General features: G+C 35.5%; 1 protein-coding gene and 1 pseudogene across 20 annotated transcripts in view; both read right to left on the bottom strand.

The window, feature by feature from the left end:
• Window positions 1–22,712, bottom strand: part of PPFIA2 (PTPRF interacting protein alpha 2) — a 469,533-nt gene that overhangs the window by 307,844 nt on the left and 138,977 nt on the right. For 2 of the 20 annotated variants that reach the window (XM_032393738.1, XM_032393741.1), the window contains exon 1: window positions 3,853–4,852. The exons of 16 other annotated variants lie outside the window; for them this stretch is intronic. In XM_032393738.1, coding sequence (XP_032249629.1) covers window positions 3,853–3,933 — 81 coding nt within the window. In that variant the 5' untranslated portion in view covers window positions 3,934–4,852. Of the gene's footprint in view, window positions 1–3,852; window positions 4,855–22,712 lie in introns of those variants that run through there. 2 more of the 20 variants (XM_032393736.1, XM_032393739.1) reach the window with 2 other exon arrangements.
• Window positions 11,371–18,829, bottom strand: LOC116625302 (annotated as a pseudogene).

Here is a 22,712-nt window from a genome sequence, read left to right as displayed (position 1 = left end):
GCTTAGTATTAAATTGGCTTTTATATATCTTTAGATATTTTCTTTAATAATACGTAGTTATGCCTCACCAACTGCCTAGTTTAAAAAAAAAAGAATTTGTTGCTGATTGTTTTAAATTTTCATATTTTAATCATTTACCTAATATATTCCCCCAGCTTATTAAACAGAGATGTTGGCAGTATCCATGATGTGCTAGGGACACAGATTGATAAAGTGTTCTTGGGGATTAAAACAAAGCATGATAAGTGCTTCAGCAATGGTACGGACAGGCAAAGGAGCAAAGGGAAGGCACTTAATACAGCCTGCAGAAATGTGGTGAATGAGTAAAGGATCACAGGGGAGATGGCATTTGAGAGGAGTGTTCAAGTAAAATAAAAAAAAATGACCAATGTACAGGTTGAGTGAAGAGACAAAGACAGCAGAAGCATACAGACAACATTCTGGGAAAGCAAAGCAAGTAAAGCAGTATGTTACATGTGCTCCAGACCATGAAGAGCTTTTTATGCCAAGCGGGAGGGATGAACTTTATCCTTTAAGGACAGGGGATACCTGAAGTATTTTAAACATAAAAATAGTGATTATTATGTTGCCGTATTTTGTTTTCTGTGGGTCCCAGGAGCAACAGAGTCAGCCACTCATACTGTCCTGGCAGTTAATGTTATTAATGCTAGGATTAAATGGCAAAGAAATGTATTCTAAACAGAAATAACTCCTCTGCGGACTCAACAGATAAAGTTGCTCCCATCAGAAGTAAATTCGTTTGGTTGGAGGAAGTAGTTTGCAACCTTTATTTTGTTCTATTTTTGATAATACCACGCCATTTGTTATTATTGTTCATAAAACTTGCATAGAGCTCCAATGAATAAAACTGGTTAATATAGAATCAAGAAACATTAAGAACCTCAGGGTGTATTCTTCTTCCCTACTGTCTCTAGCAACTACTGACAAACTCTCATGAAACCTTAGGGCTGTGCAGATACAGTTTGAAAACCACTAGATGAAGATAGTTAATCTCTGGGAAATGAGGGGTAGTGTGTTGGACACCAATACTCTGGAAGGTTCACCCATTAAGCCATGATTAGCCAATCTAGAGATTTAATAAAGTATATAGATGGCTTTAGTTGCAAAAATACAAGTGAAATCATGTTGGGGCATCATTTTTCTGGACATAAAATTAAGAAGAATTTACTGCATTCATATGTATAGTATATGTATATCCATTTAATTTGTTTTAAAGAATATTTCCCATTTATACACATTTGAGTGCCATAAATTGGCCATTCTGATGCATACAAACATGATAATCAATTTTTTCTCCTATAGTAGCATTCAATCTCAGTTTTTGTCTAGGCAACTACATTCTAGAACTTGATTTTTGGTGATAAATAATTCACTAAACATATAGTGCAGATTGAGTTTTGGCATCATCCAGGATCCAGGCACCTCTGAATAATAAAAAAAAAAAAAAAACCAGATACACGTATATGCATAGGAAGATAGAAATGAGATCTCACATATAAGGAAATTAACTTAAGTGTTAGATAGTCTATACAAAAACCATATTTGCATGTGTATGTACAAGTATGAATATATTTGACTAAATTAAACTGTAATGAAAAAGAAAATCTTGTAATTAAAATATCCTTCAGCTTATTTGTTGCCTTGTTACCTTTGAACTATCCAGGTCAAATACATTTTAAATCTTATTCTTAAAATTTGGTAATGTACAATTTCAGCAAAAATGACAGGATAGTTTGAACATTTAATGAGAAGATGGAACTGAAACTCAATATTATTCATGCTAAGCTATCTTAAATGTTTTTGCATATGTTAACTTTCGTGCTAAAATAATTTTAAGAAAGTAAGCATTAAAATCTCAACTCCTTGATGCAGAATCATTTCTGAAATGCATTTATGTCATTCCATAATGAGAACCACTTTTGAAAATTTAACTGATCATTTTCAAAGACACATTTTTTTGAGAAATGGTCTGTTACTTCTACAGCATCTCATTTCTTATAACAGTATTTCAACCAAAGAAAATATATTGCCTTAAAGTAGGTTAATGCATATAAAGAAGAAAAAATAATCATGTTCAATTCGGCCCTTTGAAAATAAAAGCCAAGAGTCAACTTTTATAAATCTTTACCTTCCATGCTTTAAAAACTATCTTTTTTTCTTCCTTCTCTTCTACCACAAACAGAAATAAACAATAGCAACAAAAAGTTAAACATGTGCTGCCTATTATCATAAATGTCAGGATCAAATATCACCTAATGAATTCAAAATGTGGAATAGAGTTCATATTTGTCAACATTTCTATTTTATCCAAATTCCTAGAGTTCTTACACGAATCGTTATAACATCAAGAACAAAAAAAGTGAGTGTTTAAAAATCATTCCAGTGTGTTTTCAAAGAAAATCACCTGCCAAGAAAGGTGTCAGCAAGATCTTTACTGAAGGAATTGTAAAAAGCCTGTGTCATGACTGAGCATATGGAATTTACTGACCCTTAAACTTTAAGAGACTGAACTAGAATACCTAATGTCAAAAGCTGGCCCAAAGAGCCAGACTACAGGATATTGTGAAGAGTGTTTATATCTCAGTGTACGGAGGAGGAAAAAAAAAAAAAAAAGTCATAATTCTGTAGAACAGCCCCAGGGCACTTGCATTTTGAGTCACTGCTACAATAAGCAGATCGCCACTGGGAAGTGAATATATTCTGTAACAGCACAGACTTGCACTATCAGTGGACATCAGTGTAAAGCAGGAGAGGCAACAGGATTAAAAATAGAAGTATAAAAAAAAGGGAGAGAGATGGAGTAATTATATTTGCTGCTTATAGTTTGCAAAGGCAAAAGATGTTAATAAATCAGATGTGTATTTATTCAGAGCCCTCTTTTAAAAGAATTCTGACTACCTCTACTGTATTAATTCTCTAGGTCTTTATATATATATTTTTTCAGAACATTATAACTATATAGCTATAATAATTAAATGCTAGGCTGTTTATTTTTACATATAGTAAAATACACGGAGAGAAGAGGTTCATTTTCCCTTTTCATGTAATGATGATATGACTGAATTACAAAGTCAACCTTAGTACTAAAAGATGCAGTTTGAGGATAAAATAAGGAAGGATCTGATTTAGTTTAACCGTTTTCTAGATTGATGACTGATTTATTCACAGGCAACTGAAATACATTTAGTAGGTAACAGCTTTGTAACTCACATTTATATTTATGTTATAAATCATTTTGACTTTTTGTTAACACAGAAAATCTTCCATCTTCTTGAGTTTCTACTTTATCTCAAATTGTAAAGCATACTAAACATGGTATTTAAGCCTCTTAGGTTAGTGATTACTTGTATATTGCACGTGTAACAAAATTAAATAACAGAAATTCTGTTAAGCTATGTATATGAAATATAAAATGTTTTTCTAAGCCCAGAGGAGACAGTTTTCAAAGTTCCATTATATGTCCCTTAGTTCTATTCTCTCTGTGATATATAAGAGAAGTAACTCTGTAATGTTCACCATATGATCGCCATAAATAACAGTATCAGGACACACATCTCATAAACCCTCAAGGATGATACAGTAGCAAATTTTAAATTCCCTGTGAAAATTAAGTGTTCATTATTATTTTGCTTGAATTCACAGAGAATCCTAATGCCATCTTATTTCCATATTTTAAAAAAATAGATTAAACTGATATGCACATTATCCATTTCTTACATCCTCTTTAACACTTTCACACTTTGCAGTTTTCCTTTGCTTATATTTGCCTTTATTAAAAGTTTGACTATACATTAACTTCCTAAGTAGCGAAGCCATTTAAAACACACTTACTTGAAAAGTGTAAAACCGGGTCCCATTAGGAGGATGCACTTTAGGGGAGCCAGAAACGGTGTTCATATCCGAGAAAATCATTTCTGATCACAGAGACAATATAATCCACAAGGAGCTACAGATGCAGAGCAGAGAGCTTAGCGTACAGATAAATCCGTGCATGCATTGAGGGAGGCTAGAGGGTAAAATGAAATCTGCCCCATCCTTCATAGATACACAGCGATAGCATTTTGAATCTTTCTCCTGCGTTTGAAATCTAAGCTGAAAGATTATCAGCCACCGACCTTTTGTGCAGCTAGTTCTTTAAAACATACAATGTTTTTTTAAAAAAAAAAAAATTAAAACACAGAAGGGAAAAAGCAAGAACCAACAATAAATGGAGCTTGTGAAGAATCTGGCAGTGCTGTGGACCTGCCCATCTGTTCTCAGTGATAATCACCTCCCTCTACCACAGTCTAGCAGAGTGATTATGCTAAATATCCTGGTTAACCAATAACATACAGTTTCATTTCAGGGTAGCGTGCACAGTGTAATTCAGAGGACCTCTTCTGACTAACCTGAAGCATGTTTCATATGCTGTTTAAAGCCGTATTTAGTAACAAATTCTTGTTCTATCACTCTTATTTCTGTATGTTTCCAAATCTCTTTGTTACTCGCAGTCTTTTCAACAAGATTTTAGACTTCTGTACAAATCCTTCTCTTTTACAGTGAAGAGTTCTTTTTACATTTATAGATCAAAGCATATTATAGCTGGCTAGAACATTGAGGCTCAAGGCATACAATTCAGTAAAGCTATATAATACTAGGAATATTATCAAATAAAATGCATTAAATATTTCTACTTTTCTGAACTCTCAAAGAACATCACAATATGGACATAATCATTACTCTCCCTCCCCCATTTTAACTCAAAAATTCAGTAAGTTTCATAATTAATGGCTAAAGAAGTCCAATACATTTGTTTAAAAAAAAATCAAAACTTTATCTCTCATATATAGAAAGAAGAAATAAAAAAATCTTTTAGCTACATGAAGATTTTTAACTCAATATCCAAAAACATTAACTGCAAAGATCTAGACTACATTGCAAATCATGTCCATTTTTTATGTCTTTTAACACAAAGTATTCAGTCTGTATAAAAGATCATATTCAGATGACTTTACACTTTTTAGAGGTAAAAATAAATGCTCCATTTACACATGGTTCAAAGGTGGAGACTTCAGAACAGAGATGAGAATGAGCCAAAAGCAGTGTCTTTGTGAATGTATCTAAGATGGCATAGTTATACATAATTAAGAACCAGGAACCACCTGCTTTGAACCTGAAGACTATAAAAAGAGTATGATGGGGATGGGCTCTCAAAACTTAATTATTCATTTATATCTTTATTCTCCAATTATGATTCAGATTTATAATATCAATGAGGAGGAAGCAGAAAAATCATTCTCCATTCCTTAGATAGGGGTCCCACATTCTGGTAAATTCAGCAAGTTGGTAGTTACTTACCCAGCAAACTGCTAAATAATCCAGAAGATAATTTTTAAACAAATGTTTAATTTGAGAATAATTTTAAATTTATGGAAAAGTTGTAGAACTAGTACAAGAGTTCCCATATATCCCTCACCCTATCTCCCTAATTGTTAACATCTTACATTACTATGGTGCATTTCTCAAAACTAAATAACTGTTATTGGCACATTATTATCAAATAAACTCCAGACTTCATTTGGGTTTCACTAGTCTTTCCGTTAATGTCTCTTTTCTGTTCTAGGTTCCAACCCAGGTTATCATGTTTGTTTAGTTTCCATGTCTCCCCAGTTTCCTCTGGTCTGTGACACCTTCTCAGCTTTTCCTAGTTTTTCATGATCTTGATAGTCTTTAGAAGACCATCAAGTACTGGCCAATATCCCCTAGGCTATCCTGCTCTGATGCCTATATTAATTTTATTTGATGTTCCCCTCACGATTAGACTAGGGCCATGGGCTATTTAGGGAAGAACACCACAGAGGTAAAATGTCCTTCTCATCATATACTAATGAAGTGACCTCATCACATCATTATAGGAGTACACGATATCCACATATCACTAGTAATATTAACCATCACTTGGCAAGGTGGCATTTGCCAGGTTTCTCTACTGTGAAGTTACTATTTTTTTCCTTTCCATACTCTATTCTTTGGAAGTTGGCCACTAAGTCTAGTACATCCTCAAAGAAGTGATAGAAAGTGGTGAAATTAAGCTTTACTTCCCAGAGGAGGGTAGTGTTTATATGTATTAAGTAGAATTCTTCTGCGGAGAAGATTTGCCTCATCCATAATTATTTTTTCAATAATTTAATTTTATCAGTATGGACCCATGTATATTTATTTTATACTTATAATTTATTTTGATGCTCAAATTGTCCCAGCTTTGGCCACAGAGAGCTCCTTCAGACTGGCTCCTATTTCCCTTTGATGTGCTCCCATCCATTTGTTTTTTGAGCACTCAAATGACTATTTTTTTCTCCTGTATGAGTCACCTATTTGCTAAAACTATTAGTCATCTTAACTATAACTCTACCACTGCAATTTAAGTTGAAAAGTCATGTTTTCTTTTTTTAATGATTATTTAATCAGCCATATTACTATATTTTTCAAAATAACCTCTTTTTCCCCTTCTGGTTTTTTAGTGGTAAAACATGGTATTCATTGATTCTCAAATTAAATAAAATAAGTATATAGGCATACTATGTTGGTAATCAGTGATCTATGTAAAAAATTTTGATTTTTCTCACTCAAAAATATATGTTGGGATCATATTTCTTCCTATGGTTAGTGGGGCCATGTAAGTTGTGCTCCTCAAAGAGCTGCTAGTAGAAATAATGTCTCAAAAACAACTGTGAAGGTTCTTGGGAATCCAGGTTTTAAAGGAATTTTTTTTTTTTTTGCCAAATAGATTATTATGGTGTAAAAAATCTCCATGTGTTTCATGCTTATCTGTTGATTGGTTCTGATATAATATAGACCAGATGATTCACTAGATTTCTTATTATTTTTTAGAGGGGCCAATAAATCAAATATTTCTGATATAATACTACATATTCCTGGTATAATCTCATATATTTGCTGAATTTGCATCAACCAACAAACTATTTTAGCAAGGAATTCTGAAGCTTTTGGCTAAGAAGAGTACAAGTTTTTCTTTTCCATAGTTTTTGTGTGGGGAGGGGAAAGAAGGCAGTATGAATTAATGTTGAAAAAAGCTGGAAGCAGAAACAGTATTAATATATAATTATTTTAAATACAGTGCTTTACTCTAAATGTGGAAATTGTCAAAATATAAATTCCTTCCCAAATTTTTGTTTTCTAAGTGGGCTATTTATGATAATGACAGTGTATCATTGTTCTGAGGGTTTATTTGAAGACAACTCAACTTTCTTTCTCTGCCTGGCAGCAGTAGTGAAGGTGGTGTCCATGTCCGAAAATTGAAAGGATACAGAATCTTGCCTTGTCCATTGTGGTTGTAGAAGTCTGGTACTGTTTCTAATGTAGGAATAATTCTAAAAGATCCAGTCTCTGTCCTCAAGGAACTTTAAATTTGGTGGGAAGGACATCAACTAGTAAGAGGTTGTTAACTACCAAGACAACTGAAATGCAGTTTAATGAGTGCTAATGACTGACTTAAAGGAGATTGCGTTCATCTGAAAAGCACCCAACTCGAGGGATATATCAAAGTGACCCTAGGAAGAGCAGGAGGTTGAAGGCTTTCTGAAAAGAAGAATCAAAGCATGAAAAGATACAAGATGTTTTGGGAAATATGGCTGAAAACATTTCAGGGCATATGAGGTAACTGTGTTAGATGTGTTTTTTTCATATACAAACGTTTTCTCAAGTGAAATTACTAAAGAGACTTAATATGGTTAACACCCTATTTCTATGAAATCAAGTAAAGTTAGAACATTCTTGTCTCAAAAAATACATGAAATGTAGAGACATATTTTCATACTTTTGGTTAGTATATTTTGACATCTTTCTTAAGTTTTCCAAATAGCTTTCCAAGATTTTTTGGCTTGTCAAGAAACTTCATTCTTAGTTTGATTGAGTTCAATTTATAATAAGATTATTTTAAGTATTAACTTGAAAGTAAAAGTATACAGTACAGTATTACTATGTGAAACAAAATTTAATGTGCTTATGGTAGCAGTCATTAGATTCTGGGCAATGTCTACCGACCATATAAAGGGTAAATAATATGTCCATTTCAATTACTACACCCAGACCACACCCCAAAATCTCTCAAGGTATATCTTTTCTCAGGAGAGGTAAATTAAGAATATGAACTCTAGAAGGTTTAATTCCAGCTATCTCAACCACTTGAATTTTTACAGAAAGAAACTGAAGATGAAAAAGTAAAAGGATAACTCAATTACACTTTTTTAAAAATGGGTAAAATAAAATCCTGAAGCCAGACACTTGTTAATAGACTTACAGAGAAGATTCCCAGCAGTCATCTAATATACCCCTCGGCCTCTGAGAATAGTTACTCCTAAGCCTTCTGAAATGTATGTTATCAACTTGGTTTTATAAAAAGTTCAAAAAAATACTTTAGAGCCTACTATTTCATATACTGTCAGGAAGATTCAGCTCACACATTTTTTATAGCCCCTCAATATAACTTTTTAAACAAATAACTGTTAGATATATTCTGCTTCAAGACAAGCAATTCAATACATCTTTTCTTTTGTTCATTTATGGGTATTCGATAAGAAGCTCAAAAATTTGCTAGAGTGATAAGAACTTGGAGAATTAAGGAAATAAACTGAAAGGGCTGTTCATTTGCTCTTAGTTCCTGATAAATGCTCAGAGGGAAAAATGCCATACTGGACAAAGAATAGGAAGGAAAGAGAGAGAGAAAGGGAGGGAGGAGGGAAGAGAGGAGGAGGAGGAGGAGGAAGAGGACAAGGAGGAGAGATATCACTACAATTTACACCATCACACTATAGGATAACAAAGAATTTTCTAGCCAAGTGTTCAGTTAGAAGTCATGCCAGATGGAGTGAAATTTGGAGTCCAGATGGGCAATACATCCTAGTGATCCATATGGATGGCATGTGGAAGCTAGTTAGGTACATATTGCCAGCTAGATTATCTATCTTATCTATCTATCTACTAAATATATATTCGTATTTATGCACCTCAAACTATATCTGCTTCCTTCTCTTCATATTATGACTTCTACAAGATTCAGCAAAGATGATCCTATGTAGAAAGCCAACACTCTAAGTTTACTTTTATACCCTGCCTCTGAGTTTCCTTCCTGACAGTCACAGCTGGTTGTACACAAGTTTGTAGGTTTTGTTCACTCATTCATTTATTCACTCATTTATTCAACAAATTTTTACTGAGGAGCAATGAAGTACCAGGCACCTGTTACAGTTAGAACAGAGATGAAGGGCAGGTGAAGTGAGAGGAAACACTGCATTTGTAGCAAGCCAATGAGATACTCCATCCAACAGGTATAATCAGTTCTAGCTGTGAGAGCTTTCATTGGAGGATCCCAATTAGAAAACAACAACAAACAAAACAAAACTTCTAATGCCTCAAAGACTTTCTTCCGAGTTCAGGAGATATTTCTTAGCTACCTAACCATTCACTGAGGGTGTCTCAAATAAAGACAATATTTAGAATCATTTGTGTTCCCTTGAGATTTGTAGTCATTCAGACTAAAGAAATAAATACAAATCAAGCATACTGAAATTTACAAGCTTCCATTTGTAACAAGATAAAAATATTAAATTTGCCTTTAATCCACATCTTGATGATAGTGCGCTCGTTTTTAAAAACATAATCTCATAAAATCTTATATATAGATACAGATATAGATATAGATATAGGCATGCATGTGATGTGTGTATATTCCTATGTGTATGGATGTTTTTGTATGTGCATGTACTTGTACATATGTATATGTATGTATACATATATATGTATGTATAATGCACAAACACACCTACATACATACTGTCTTCAAAACTCAAATTAGAAAATTTTAAAATGGTATCTTCTTTCCATACTATTTCTTCTTTGCACTTTGGTTTCTCTTTGCTTGAATGGCATTTTTCATAAATATTTACATGTATTATAATAGCCCATAAACATCTTCATGCTTAAATTAAAAATATTAAATTGGGGGCGCCTGGGTGGCTCAGTCGTTAAGCGTCTGCCTTCGGCTCAGGTCATGATCCCAGGGTCCTGGGACTGAGCCCTGCGTCGGGCTCTCTGCTCGGCGGGAAGCCTGCTTCTCCCTCTCCCACTCCCCCTGCTTGTGTTCCCTCTCTCGCTGTGTCTCTCTGTCAAATAAATAACTAAAATCTTAAAAAAAAAAAAAAAATTAAATTGTATGAAATTCAGGCTTGAGTTTTGTTTTGGTCCTTTAACAGAAAAAAATATTGATGGATTGGAACTTTATAATTCTATGACACAATAATTTTACTGTATTTTGTTAAATTTATCTCATGTTCTAAAATACATGTCATTAGCCTGTTTTTACAAAAACCACATTAAAGTTCTATGGCAGGACATTATTTCTTCATCTAGCACTATAAATACCAAATGCCCACATAGTTTAAGGTTTTATAATACCTGAAGGGGTTTCTGAGATCTGACTTTTATAAACATAAATACAGTGAGTTGAGAAACACTGGGTCCATTCTATGGCATGAGAACTACATATAGACTATTACATATTGAACTTAAACGTGGTTATGCCCTACATGCCCTATTTTATAGTACAGTTTCGATATTAAGTTTCACTTTTCCCTAGAAATTGGCAAAATTCTTAGCGACTTGTGGCCACTATTTCCACTCTGGATAAATTATATTTTCTACTTTATTTACTGTCCGGTTTCCATATATGTCCTCTGTTACTATATACCATAATTATTGCATCAGGATAAAAAAAAATTCTTGGTCACTGATACAAAATTTTGATTTTATTTTTTAAATCAGGAAGCATAGTTTCTAAAGTTTGAGATGAAATAAGAGTCCTTAATATGCAAAAGTTGTCTTATATAGAATTTCTTGTCTATCGCTAACAAGAACCAGCACAAGGCAAGGCATAGGGTCGGCATCCAATAAATATTTGGGAAATGCTTGAAACAAATCTTCCTCTGGCTGTTTTGCTTCTGTCTTTTTATGAGTCATATCTTAATAGTAATTATCTCGTTTTGACTTACTGACTAGTCCTGAGAACTCAAAAATGCTTATTCTAATTCCCAGATTCTTACAGTTAATATGTGGTACACCGAACATTCAAAGTTTGGGCTGATTGTACTGCTTGGTACATAATAGTCAAGTTGTTGGTGAAGGGACATCTGGGTGACTCAGTCAGTTAAGCATCTGACTCCTGATTTCGGTTCAGGTCATGATCTCAGGGTCATGGGATTGAGCCCCACGTCGGGCTCCATGCTCAGCATGGAGTCTGCTTGTCCCTCTCCCTCTGCTCCTCCCCCTGTTCACACTCTCTCTCTCTCTCTCAAATAAATAAATAAAATTTTTAAAAAATAGTCAAGTTGTTGGTGAATAAATGAACAAAAAAAGAGAATGTATAAATCCAGATATTCTAACTACCAACCCATATTGTTTGATTAAATAATGCTGCCTAGTAGTTTAGTAAATAGATTTTTTTAAGAAAAAAGCAATTTCGAAAATAGATTGAAAAAATAACTTTGCAAACTGACATGCATCCACCCATTCAAATGTACATACAGATAAAATCATCTCCATCACACATTCACAGAGTATTAGGAGAAATACCACAATAAAGAAAAAGAAGAAAGGTATGTTCTAACAAACAAAACAGATGTTCTAATGCTCTTCATATAGTTCACTTTATGTTAAATACTTTGTTTATACCATCTCAGAAGATACAGGTTTAACTGATAGGATAACAGGAAGAGAAGAATCATGATAGTGACCAACGCTGTGCAAGAGCTTTTAGGATAATGTTATCATAGCTATCTTGGAATAATAGAATATTAAAAAAAATTTTTTTTAATTTATATGGAGGGATACTCCACTCACAATCCCATGTTTAAGATTAGAAAGATTACAAGATTACAGAAACAAAGGCAATATTAGTGAAAACAGTGAAATAGACTGAAGCAATCTTTAGACTATCATTTCTTATTCTTTACATTCTCTACTGCCTCAGTTGCCATGGTAGCAAGTACTTTATTTTCCCTTTAATTTTACTTTTTCCAAGAATTTCATTTGAAAAACAAAGCCAATCACTATCCTGTTTTATTTTCATTAAGAGCAGTAACAATGGCTCAATAGTTGCTATTTATTGAATGATATTACAGGGAAGACAGAGTTGCCTTTTATAAAACCCTCTGAAGGAGGTATTTATTCCTCAGTTATATATAAGGAAACAAAGTCTTAGAGAAATATAACTTGTCTAAAATCACACTTAGACAAATGGGAAAGTCATATCATTTGAAACCAGGTCTAGCTGATTACAAAACTCCCCCATAAATCAAAATTACATCTTGGTACTGTTTTATCTGCCACTGATTTTAATTCAGGACAGAATATGAAAAAGGAATTGATAAATTCCTAATTGATTTCATATGTCAAAGAATTCTGCGGTGACTGGCTATCTGATGAACTATTTTAATTTTATGGAAGTATTCAGATTTTCCTGATGAATCAGATGTGGGTTGTGAAAGGCAAAAAGGAATCCAGAACAACTACAAGGTCTTTGGCCTGAGCAGTGAAAGGATGAAATTGCCACTAAATGAGATGAAGGCTGTGAAAGAAGCAGGTTTGGGAAAAATTCAATCACTCAATTTTGCCCATGTTGAGTTTGAGGTTTCTATTAGTCATCTAAATAGAGATGTCACGTTGGCAGTTGAATATACAAATCTGGAGACCACATTAGCATGCAGACCAAAAACCAAAAAACTGGAATGAAGTCATCAGGAAGTGAATGCAAATAGACAAGAGAAATGGTCCAAACCCAAGCTTTAGTACACTCCAACAATAAGAATCCTGAGCCAGCAAAGGAGAATGAGTAGGAACAAACCAGTGAAGTGGGATGGTGGGGAGACCAAGAGAGGGATGTGTCCTGGAAGTCCAGAGATTGACATGAATCAAGTAGGCAAGATGATCATCTGTATTAAATGCTGCTGAGAGATCAATTAAAACAAGGACTGAGCACTGGCCACTAGATTTAGCAATGTGGAGGTTGGCTTTAACAGGTGGTTGGGAGAAAAGCCTATTTTTTTGTTTCTGGCTATGGATTTATTCAATACAAGAACAATCTCCTCCAACTTTACCGAGGTGGCTGATCACATCTATGACCAAATCCTCCTCTAAACTGGAATTCAGGTACTGACACAGCCCGAGCCTCAGTTTTCTTGTTGGCACCAGGGGGCACAGTGCTTGGTCTGTAGGTGTCTCTGTCAGCTTCCCCTTGTGTGATTCTTGCAGGTTGCTCTCCCTCCAGACCTCTTGTAGCCTGCGAGTGTCAAGATGGCTGTGGTGCAGAGTGGCAGGCACAATCTCAGATGGCACATGGAGGTAATCACGGAGATCCTGGATACCTTCATTGGTAAGCTCCCAGTAGACATGTCTCCAGGCAAACTGTTCCTTTATGTAGCCTCGTGATTTGAGAGACTGCGTGAACTTCGTGACGTGAAGATTGGGCACATTCTTGTCTGCCAGGTCAGGGTTTTTAGGCATGTGGACGTCCTTCTTGGCCACCATCATTCCCTCCTTGAAAAGGAGTTCATAAATGGCAATATGGTTCTTCTTGGGCATCAACATCTTGGTGGCTGCTATGTCCATGGCTGGGGCTGGAAAGGAAGGGGCATGCACGGCACACGAAAAGCCTCATTGATGTAAATTTACGATGAAATGGGAGGAGAGGAATTGGAGACAGTGTGTTTATACAATACTTTTAAAGCATATTGTTGTAAAAGGAACCAAAGAAATGGGACAGTAGCTGACAAGGAAAGGAGGGAGAGAAATGAGAACAAGTTGTGCTTAAGGGAGAAGGTCTAGTTTAAGGTGAAAAATTATGATGTAGGATGGAAAGGGATGAATTTCTGGAGCAGTGTCCTTCAGCTGGTGAAAGGAGATAGAATCTATGAAGGAAGAGACTCACTTTAGAGAGAAAAGAACACCATCTTTGATAACAGGTGGGAAGGCAGAGCATGTGGATTCCCTTGCTGGTAATTACAGTGGTGGGAGTTTGTGTAAGTGCTCAGGAACTTAGGAAGCTGAGATATCAGCTGACAGTCAGGTTAGGGGAGGGAGTATTGAATGTTTAAAGTGAAGAAATGGTATGAAACTGCCATGGAAAAGAGAGAGAATATTAAAATACACCTATACTAAAGAACATAGCTTAGATATGCAAACAAATCAGTTGATTTTAACTCCTTCAGTTAAAGGGATGAATCTGGCTATGAATTGGTGGGTTGCTAGAAGCTAGAGTTTTTACAGCATGACAGAAAGCAGTTTAGAATGCATGCTCTCTGGAGGAGGCAGTTCCACAGATTGATAACAGAAGGGATAGAAGAGATGAGTCACACATGCCCAGTTCATTCTATCAAACTAGTCTATGAAGGAAGCCATTTCTTCCTCGTGGAGTACAAGTTAGGCTAGAAGTATTCCTCTAACGGGAGTCCTGCCACCTGGAGCGGAAGGGAATATATTCCCTGGAACATGACTTCCCTTTCTCCCATTCTCATGTTCTCTCATTTTCACTGTATTTTTTCTTGGACATCATGAAAATAAATATCATTTGACCAAGTTTTGTCCCCAGTCTATCAGCCAACTCCTATTTTCACTCTCTCCATACCTAACCAAGAATCAATGATCTATTGTACCTTTCATTCCCTTGCCAATACCTTCACCCCATTTTCTTTTTTTGTTTGTTTTTGCCACCCAGGTGCCCCTTCACCCCATTTTCTTAATATACTTTTGTTTGACCCATTCAGTAAATAGTTGTATTAATCCAGTTGTCCAGCTTCTCTGCTACAAACTGAGCTGATGTGTGTTGCTGGAGCACATCAGACAATCGATGCCCCAGCAAACTTGCCACCCTCAACCTCAACAGTGCCCTCTATACTGCCTGGGCCCCCATCACCCCCATGTTCTTTTCACAGCAGTCCAATAAACCTTTCTCCAGTCTGGTGAGGCCTCTCTTCACTGCTTACACACTCACTTGCAGCAGATTAATAGTTGGTCATTTTATACCCAAGTTCCTTTCCTTATAATCTCACATGTGTTTGTCCCTCTCATCTCTTTTTCTCTCATGTCAAAGTCTGAGACTGATGCCTCCACTTGAATTTTGTGACAAGGAGAAAAGGAAGCTTACTGGCAAATTTAAGTCTATGGGGATTTTCCTAGGCATCATGAGCAGTGTCTTGCAATCTCTTTTCTGAGAGTCTCTTTTGTGGGTGTTCCTTAATTGTCCCTGTACAGCATCCACACATTCACTGGCCTCTCCAAACTTAGGTTTCTATAGACTATCTTCTAACATCACTTAAAATCCTAGCTGGTTAGAGATAGAGAAGACACTAGCAATCATCTAGTACAGTAGAATATTCTGCACTTTAGAATCCCCTATGGTGCTTTAAAAAATACCAATGTTTGGGCCTCACCACTAGTGATTTTTTATTTAATTAGTTTAAGGATGCCGAAGTAGTATTTTTCTAAATCTCCCCAGGATTTTTTTTTCAATGTGCAAACAGGATTAAGGGATAGCTGATATAGTGGGATTCTTTCTTTTTTTTTTTTTTATAGTCAAACTGAACATAAGAAAGATAAAAATGTCCTGCTTTTCTTGGTCATACCATGAATCATTCTGAGCTAACTAGGACAGAGCTTCCCAGCCAGTGTGTTGCAAATAGATCACAGGTGCACTGAAACAGCAGTCTCTCAGCTTCAGGGTGACTTGTCAGATCCTGGGGCTTCCACAGTGCCTGAAGTACTCAATACCAGGCTTGAGCATCCTCCTCTGTCTACATTCATGTAATGTAAAAATATTATGATTTCCTATTTGTGCTATAATGTGAACAAGATCAAGAAACACTGATCTGGTGGTATGCTTATCCTCAAAGCCACAGGTTAATATTTCTTCTTTGAGAAGTCTATCTTTTCACCTTTTCTGCATTAAATTCCATTTTTAATGTTTCTTCTCTCTTCTAAGGCCAGGTGTTGTGACCAGTTATGTGTTATCAGTATATTCTTCAGTCCAATAACTAAATAAGGAGTGAACAGTTTAAACACCACCTAGGAAATAACCTTGGCAAAACTTCATTTTAAATGAATGTGAATATTAGTGAATTATTAAAAGTTATTATTATGTCCCGAATCACAACTTCCTAGTTGGAATTGTAGATATCTAAATGACTATGGTCAAGTCACAATTTTTCAGCTTGTTGATTACAAGGCCATGCAGACACAGAATTAAGAGGTTATTATGTCATGATAAGTTATGGGCATACATTAATTTCTTCAATTTATCTGCCTTGTACTTGACATTCACCACACATAAATAAATGAAAGGAACATAAATATTAACATTTCATAACAAAGACAGAAATTCTTATTATAAATGCTTTGCTTTAATATAAAAAGGACCATGATCAGTAACATGATTAAGGTGCTTTGGACAGCATTATACACATTAGCAGCCCCAGTCATGCAAAATAAATATTAATTTGATTGAACTGATCAGATGCAAGGAACTGGGTAGTTCTTTGAATTTTGACTGTATTATTAAAGCACCAACTCAGTCCATGGGATCTAGCATCAAACAGATCCAAGTTCAAATCTCCATGCTTCTTTCCTATTGAATAAAGCTTTGACTAAGCTTCCCTGAGCCTCAGTTTTCTGAAAAGTGGAGATTAAAATAGGTTTTAACTCAATGGGGTTTGATAAAAATTAAGTGAAATAATGTATTTAGAGCATTTACTGTCATTGGCACCTTATCAGTACTCAGAATCCAAACCTACTTTCCAAATTTCTTTATTCTACCCAAAGATTGTGTTGCATTTATCCCTTGCCCAAATGTTTTCTTTTGCCTGAAATTTTCTTTTTACTCATATTCAAGATCTAACTCCAGAGCCCCCTCATGTAGGAAGTCTTACCAGTCCAGAATCTTTCTGCCGTCATACAATTAGTCTGTACTTCAGCTGTGGCCCTTACTAAGGTCTGCAATAGGTGAGTTATTAGCACATTGGTGTGTTTGTCCACACAACTGGTAGCTTCTGGAGAATGTGGATGGTTCTCCACGCAACAGTCTATAAGATCTGTAAATATGTGAATCAGGCCATTCCATTCTCTTACTCTCAACCCTCCAGAAGCTTCCTATCACACTTAGGAGAAAATACAAAGTCTTTTCCATGGCTTATAAAGCCATACAATTATTGATCCTGGCCCTCTGTCCTCACTTCATGCCACTACACCCCTATATACTGTTCACTGCCACACGATCTTGCAGTCCCCCAAATATAATGTCAATTGGCACAGTGAAGATCTACTGAGTATCAGCTGTGAGTTGGATGCTATTCTAGGCATTTAGGATACACTGGTGAACACAACAGACACTCTTCTTTGTAGAGCTTTCATTGCAGTGGGAAGAAGTGCAGAAACTACCAACACAAGAAGTAAATTCTATTGTATGTCAGAAGGGGATAAGTGCAATGGGAAGAAGGAGAGCAGTAGAGGGGGACAGGAACTAGAGCAAGGAAAGGATTATTTAGTTGTGATTTCAAATCCCATATTTAGCATGTTCTCTTCTTGGTATTTGCAACTGCTGTTCCTTTTTCCTGGCTCTCTCCCCAGCCTACCCAATATTCATATGGTTCCCTCCATCAGTTACTTAAGGGTTTACCTAAATGTTAGCACTTCTGGAGGTTCTTATCTGAAGAGAATGTAAAAAGTATGCCCCTGCTCTTACACTGCAACATTTTATTCCCTTAGTCAGCTTTATTTCCTCCACTGCACTATATGTGAAAAATGGTATTTATTCATTTTATAAGGGAATATTTTTTTTGTTTTATTAACTGTTGCATTCATTCCCGGTGCTCAGGACAAGGTTTGGCATAAAGTTGTTAATAACTAGTTATTGAATTAATGAATGTAGGTAATAATTAGCTTCAGCTAATGGTTATTAAATATAAAAGGTAGAGCCAAGAAAACTAAAATTTAATCAACAATATATTATTTCTCAATAACTTGGAGGAATCTTCATATTTTAAAATTCCACTTTTGATACCCACAGCACTGCAAGATATTAAAGAAATCTGTTCTTTCCTTCTTGGGAATGTCAAAAAAATATTTCTATTATAAGAAATTTGAGTAAGAGCTTCATTATTTTTGCAATTCAAATGTTAAAATGTTTTTTGGGGCAACTTTAGTGTTTCTCTCAATGGAATAAAAGGCAAATGCATTGTAAAATCCATATTTTAATTACTTAGTCATTAAAGCTTAATATTCACAATACAAAATGTAATTTTCATTATGGCCACCAACAAAACAAAGCTAACCATTTAAAAAGAAAACGGCTTAGCAGTAAAGATAACTTGATTAGAGAAATGGAAAAAGAAAGACTTTTTTATCAAAAGAGGATAAAACAGAAACATATCAAAGGTTAAATATCTCACAACCAGATCTATAACTTATATCTCAAAGGAAAAAAATTACTTATGAGAGCTCTAAACAATAAAAGCTTATATGGTTCAAATTTGTATTCTGGATCCAAAATGGATGCAGTAATGGGTCTAAACTACTGAATAGTTTTTATAATCTATAAGTTTTAATGTACCAACTTTTGTACTTTGATAATTAGACCACAACTAAAACCTAGAAATGTAAAGATATAAACAATATCCGAAGTTTCACATGAGAGCAAGAAAGACATAATCTGGGGTGCCTGGGTGGCTCAGCTGTTAAACGTCTGCTTTCGGCATGGGTCATGATCCCAGGGTCCTGGGATTGAGCCCCACATTGGGTTCCCTGCTCTGCGGGAAGCCTGCTTCTCCCTCTGCCACTCCCCCTGCTTGTGTTCCCTCTCTCACTGTGTCTCTCTCTGTCAAATAAATAAATAAAATCTTAAAAAAAAAAAAAAGACATAATCTGAGGCAGAGAATAGCCAATAAGCTTTATGAACTATTATGCTTATTATTGATTTTTAAACTATTTTCTGTTTGGTGATGTAATACCTTTTATTATCTTAAAATTATCCATAAAAAGCTGCATTCATGACACCTTAGGGAAGGATGCCTCCATGCGTGAGTTAAGCAGGTTCAAGCAGAGGACAGATTCTGGTAGCAGTGGAACCAACTGTATATAAGGTAATTGGAATTGAGCCTACAGCATGAATCAAAAGCAACAAGTCTGGTGCAAATGGCAGGCAAATTTAAAATCCCCTTTTACATCTTCAGAAATGGTAAGGGCACCAAGATACCCATAGTAAAGTAGGTATATCATTTAGAGATTAAAGGAAAGAACTTAAGGAAAGGTCATTGATTTATTTAAAAATATATATGTGTGTGTGTGTGTGTGTGTGTGTGTGTGTGTGTGTGTGTGTGTACTGAATTCTTACAGCTGTTTGAACTGCTGAGGATTCTACTGTGAACAAAACAGAAAAAAAATAGTCTTTTCCTCATGGAGCTTATCTTCTAGTGGAGTAAACAGAACTGAATTTTTTAAATTTTTAAAGAAGGCCTCCATGAGAAAGTAACATTTGAACAGAAATAGACTTGAGGTGAGGAAGGAGCCATGGCGGTTATCAACGGAAGAGGGTACTGGGTAGAACAAAGAAATACAAAGGTGGCAAGGTGGTAGCATGCTCAGAGTGTGACTAAAGAACAAGGAGGGCGGTGTCCTCAAGCTGGGTACATGAGCATGGGAGATCTAGATGATGAAGTCAGAGTGAGAACAGGAAGCCAGATTATGGTGGATATTATAGGGCATTAACTAGGCATTGGCTTTTATTCTGAGTAAGACAGGGAAGCAGGGTGGAGAGGCTCTGGAAGGCCTTGAGGGGAAGAGAGATATGATTAAGTGGCTGACTAACATTTTAAAAGAATTATTCTGGCTTCTGGGTTAAGAATAAAGCATAGGTAAATACCCAGTAGTGGAATTACTGAATCATAGGGTAGCTCTATTTTTATTTTTTTGAGGAACCTCCATACTGTTTTCCACAGTATCTGCATCAGTTTTCATTCCCACCAACAGTGCATCAGGGTTCCTTCTTCTCCACATCCTCGCCAACACTTGTTTCTTATGTTTTTTATTCTAGCCATCATGACAGGTGTGAAGTGATATTTCATTATGGTTTTGATTTGCATTTTCCTGATGATGAGTGATGTTGAGCATCTTTTCATTATTTACAATAGCCAAGATATGAAAAAAAGAAAAACTCAGTGTCCATTGATAAATGAATGGATAAAGAAGATGTGATATATATATACAATGAATACTACTCAACCATAAAAAAGAATGAAATCTTGCCATTTGCAACAACATGAGTGGATCTAGAGGGTATTATACTAAGTGAAATAAGTCAGTCAGAGAAAGAGAAATACCACATGATTTCACTCATATGTAAAATTTAAGAAACAAAGCAAAAAAAGAAAGAAAAAAAGAGACAAACAAAAAACCAGACTCTTCAATATAAAGAACAAACTGGTGGTTGCCAGAGGAGAGGTGGGTAGTGAATGGGTGAAACAGATCAAGGGGATTAAGGGTACACTAATCAGGATGAACACTGAGTAATGTATAGAATTACTGGATCACTATATTGTACAACTGAAAATTATATTGGAATTTAAAAAATAAATAAATAAAAATTAAAGGACAAAAACGAATGAGGCCTGGGGAGGGGAGGTTAGAGTGGTACAAGGGAAATGAGCTAATGGTGGCTCAGACAAAGGTAGAAAGGGTGAAGGCGATGAGACATGGCTGGACTCTAAAACTATTTTGAAGGTAGATTCGGAAGTGATAAAAATAAGAGACAAGCATAACCCCAAGAATTTTACCTACACAAATGGAAGGACAGAGTTATCATAAACCGAGATAGGAAAGACTATGGTTGAATCAGGTTTGGAAGGAAGATCCAAAACTCAATTTTCAACATGTTGAGTTTTAGATACCTATTAGACATTCACATGGAGGTTTCAAGTAGGTGGTTGGAGATATGAGCTTGGATTACAGTGGAAAATCCTGGCAAGAATTATAAATTTGGGAGTCTTCAGTGTATAGACTTAGGGGAGTAAATATTGGGAGAGAAGACAAGTCTAATGACTGAACTCTCCAGTACCCCAATATTAGAGTCCAGGGAAATGAAGGACCACAAAAATAAGCTAAAAGGAGGGCCAGTAAGCATTACACTAGGATTGGTGTTTCACCATTGGAACAGCCCACTCGGGCTCCTGCCTGAAGCAAGAGGTTCCTATCTAGAGACAGCAGCCTCTTTGTCCAAGCTGAGAACTTGGATAGCAAACCAGGTAGACTGAAAAAGGAGGTGGAATTTTCCTGATCAACCAGATCTCCCAAATCCACTTTGGTGACCAATGAAGTCAGTGGGTGATATTCATGATGATGATGTTCAGTCACATGATTATTTTCCCATTCTGACTTCAATGGAAGGTTAGGATGGAATTATAATAATAAACAACATCTGCCTGTAATTTGATATAGGGCTCAATGCCAATACCCTTAATAATCTGGGAGCGCTAGATGTCAATGGTAAGGGGTACGGTATAGATTCTTTGAGTAAAATGTTGATATAATCCAGTGATATAATTTTCTTTTGTTCTAAACAGAATGTATTTTATTTTATTTAGTTAAGTTTTTAATTTTACTTCCAGTATAATTAACATACAGTGTTATATTAGTTTCGGGTATACAATATAGTGATTCAACAGTTCAATACATTACTCAGTGCTCATCATGATTAAGTGTATTCTTTAATTCCATCACCTATTTCACCCATCCCCCCACCCTCCTCCTCTCTGGTAACCATAAGAAGAATATATTTTAAATGAAATTATATGTGGGAGCTCAAGATATAAGACATATAAAAGTGAAATTTCTTTGTTTGAATCAGAGGTAACAGAATCAGAATCCTTGTTTAGAGTTGGCTGAAGTTACCCTGAGGGATTCTGACACAGTCCTAGGGCCTTGGTAAACATGGCTTAAAAACACAGCTTAAACCAAAAAACTTAAAAATAAACCAGAATTAAAAATAATTGGCATTTGCAGCAGTCAAGGAAAGTCTGGGGAAAATGGACCTCAATAAAATGTGTCCAGGTTGTCAATGCATTGTTTTCCCCCAACCTAGATTATGATATGCAAAATCTCCAAAACTACCGATACCATATTGAGGATTACCCGGGCTATCTGGCAATAATATTAAATAAATTATAATTCAAATTAAGTGAGAAAGTTTATAGTCTAGAAGAAAATTAAACTTGATATAAATAAGAATACACACATTCAGTGAGGTTTATCCAGTTCGGGAACACATTAACTCTAAGTTAAGGGGGTAAAAAAGATGCATTTAAAAATTAAAAAAAAAGAAAAGAAAAGAAAAACAAGATAGTGATTATGCTCTTCCAAACCACCTCGGGAAAGACAAAAGTTACAACGAAGAGCAGGCATGATAATGAACTTACAGTTGCAATATCAATCTATTTTAATCAAATAGAAGATAAGCCTTCCTGCCAGCACTAAGTGGAAGTGTGAATAGGAAAGCAATCTTGTGGGGCCCCTCAAGAGGAATATTCCAGCTTATTTAGAGATGTGAGACTTTCAGGAGATATTCAAAATAGTGAAAACAGAGATGCTCAAAATGTACAGCA

The sequence above is a fragment of the Phoca vitulina genome, unplaced genomic scaffold, assembly GCF_004348235.1.
Source record: "Phoca vitulina isolate PV1807 unplaced genomic scaffold, GSC_HSeal_1.0 scaffold76, whole genome shotgun sequence".
Classification (NCBI taxonomy): domain Eukaryota; kingdom Metazoa; phylum Chordata; class Mammalia; order Carnivora; family Phocidae; genus Phoca; species Phoca vitulina.
This window is presented reverse-complemented; position numbering and strand designations above follow the sequence as displayed.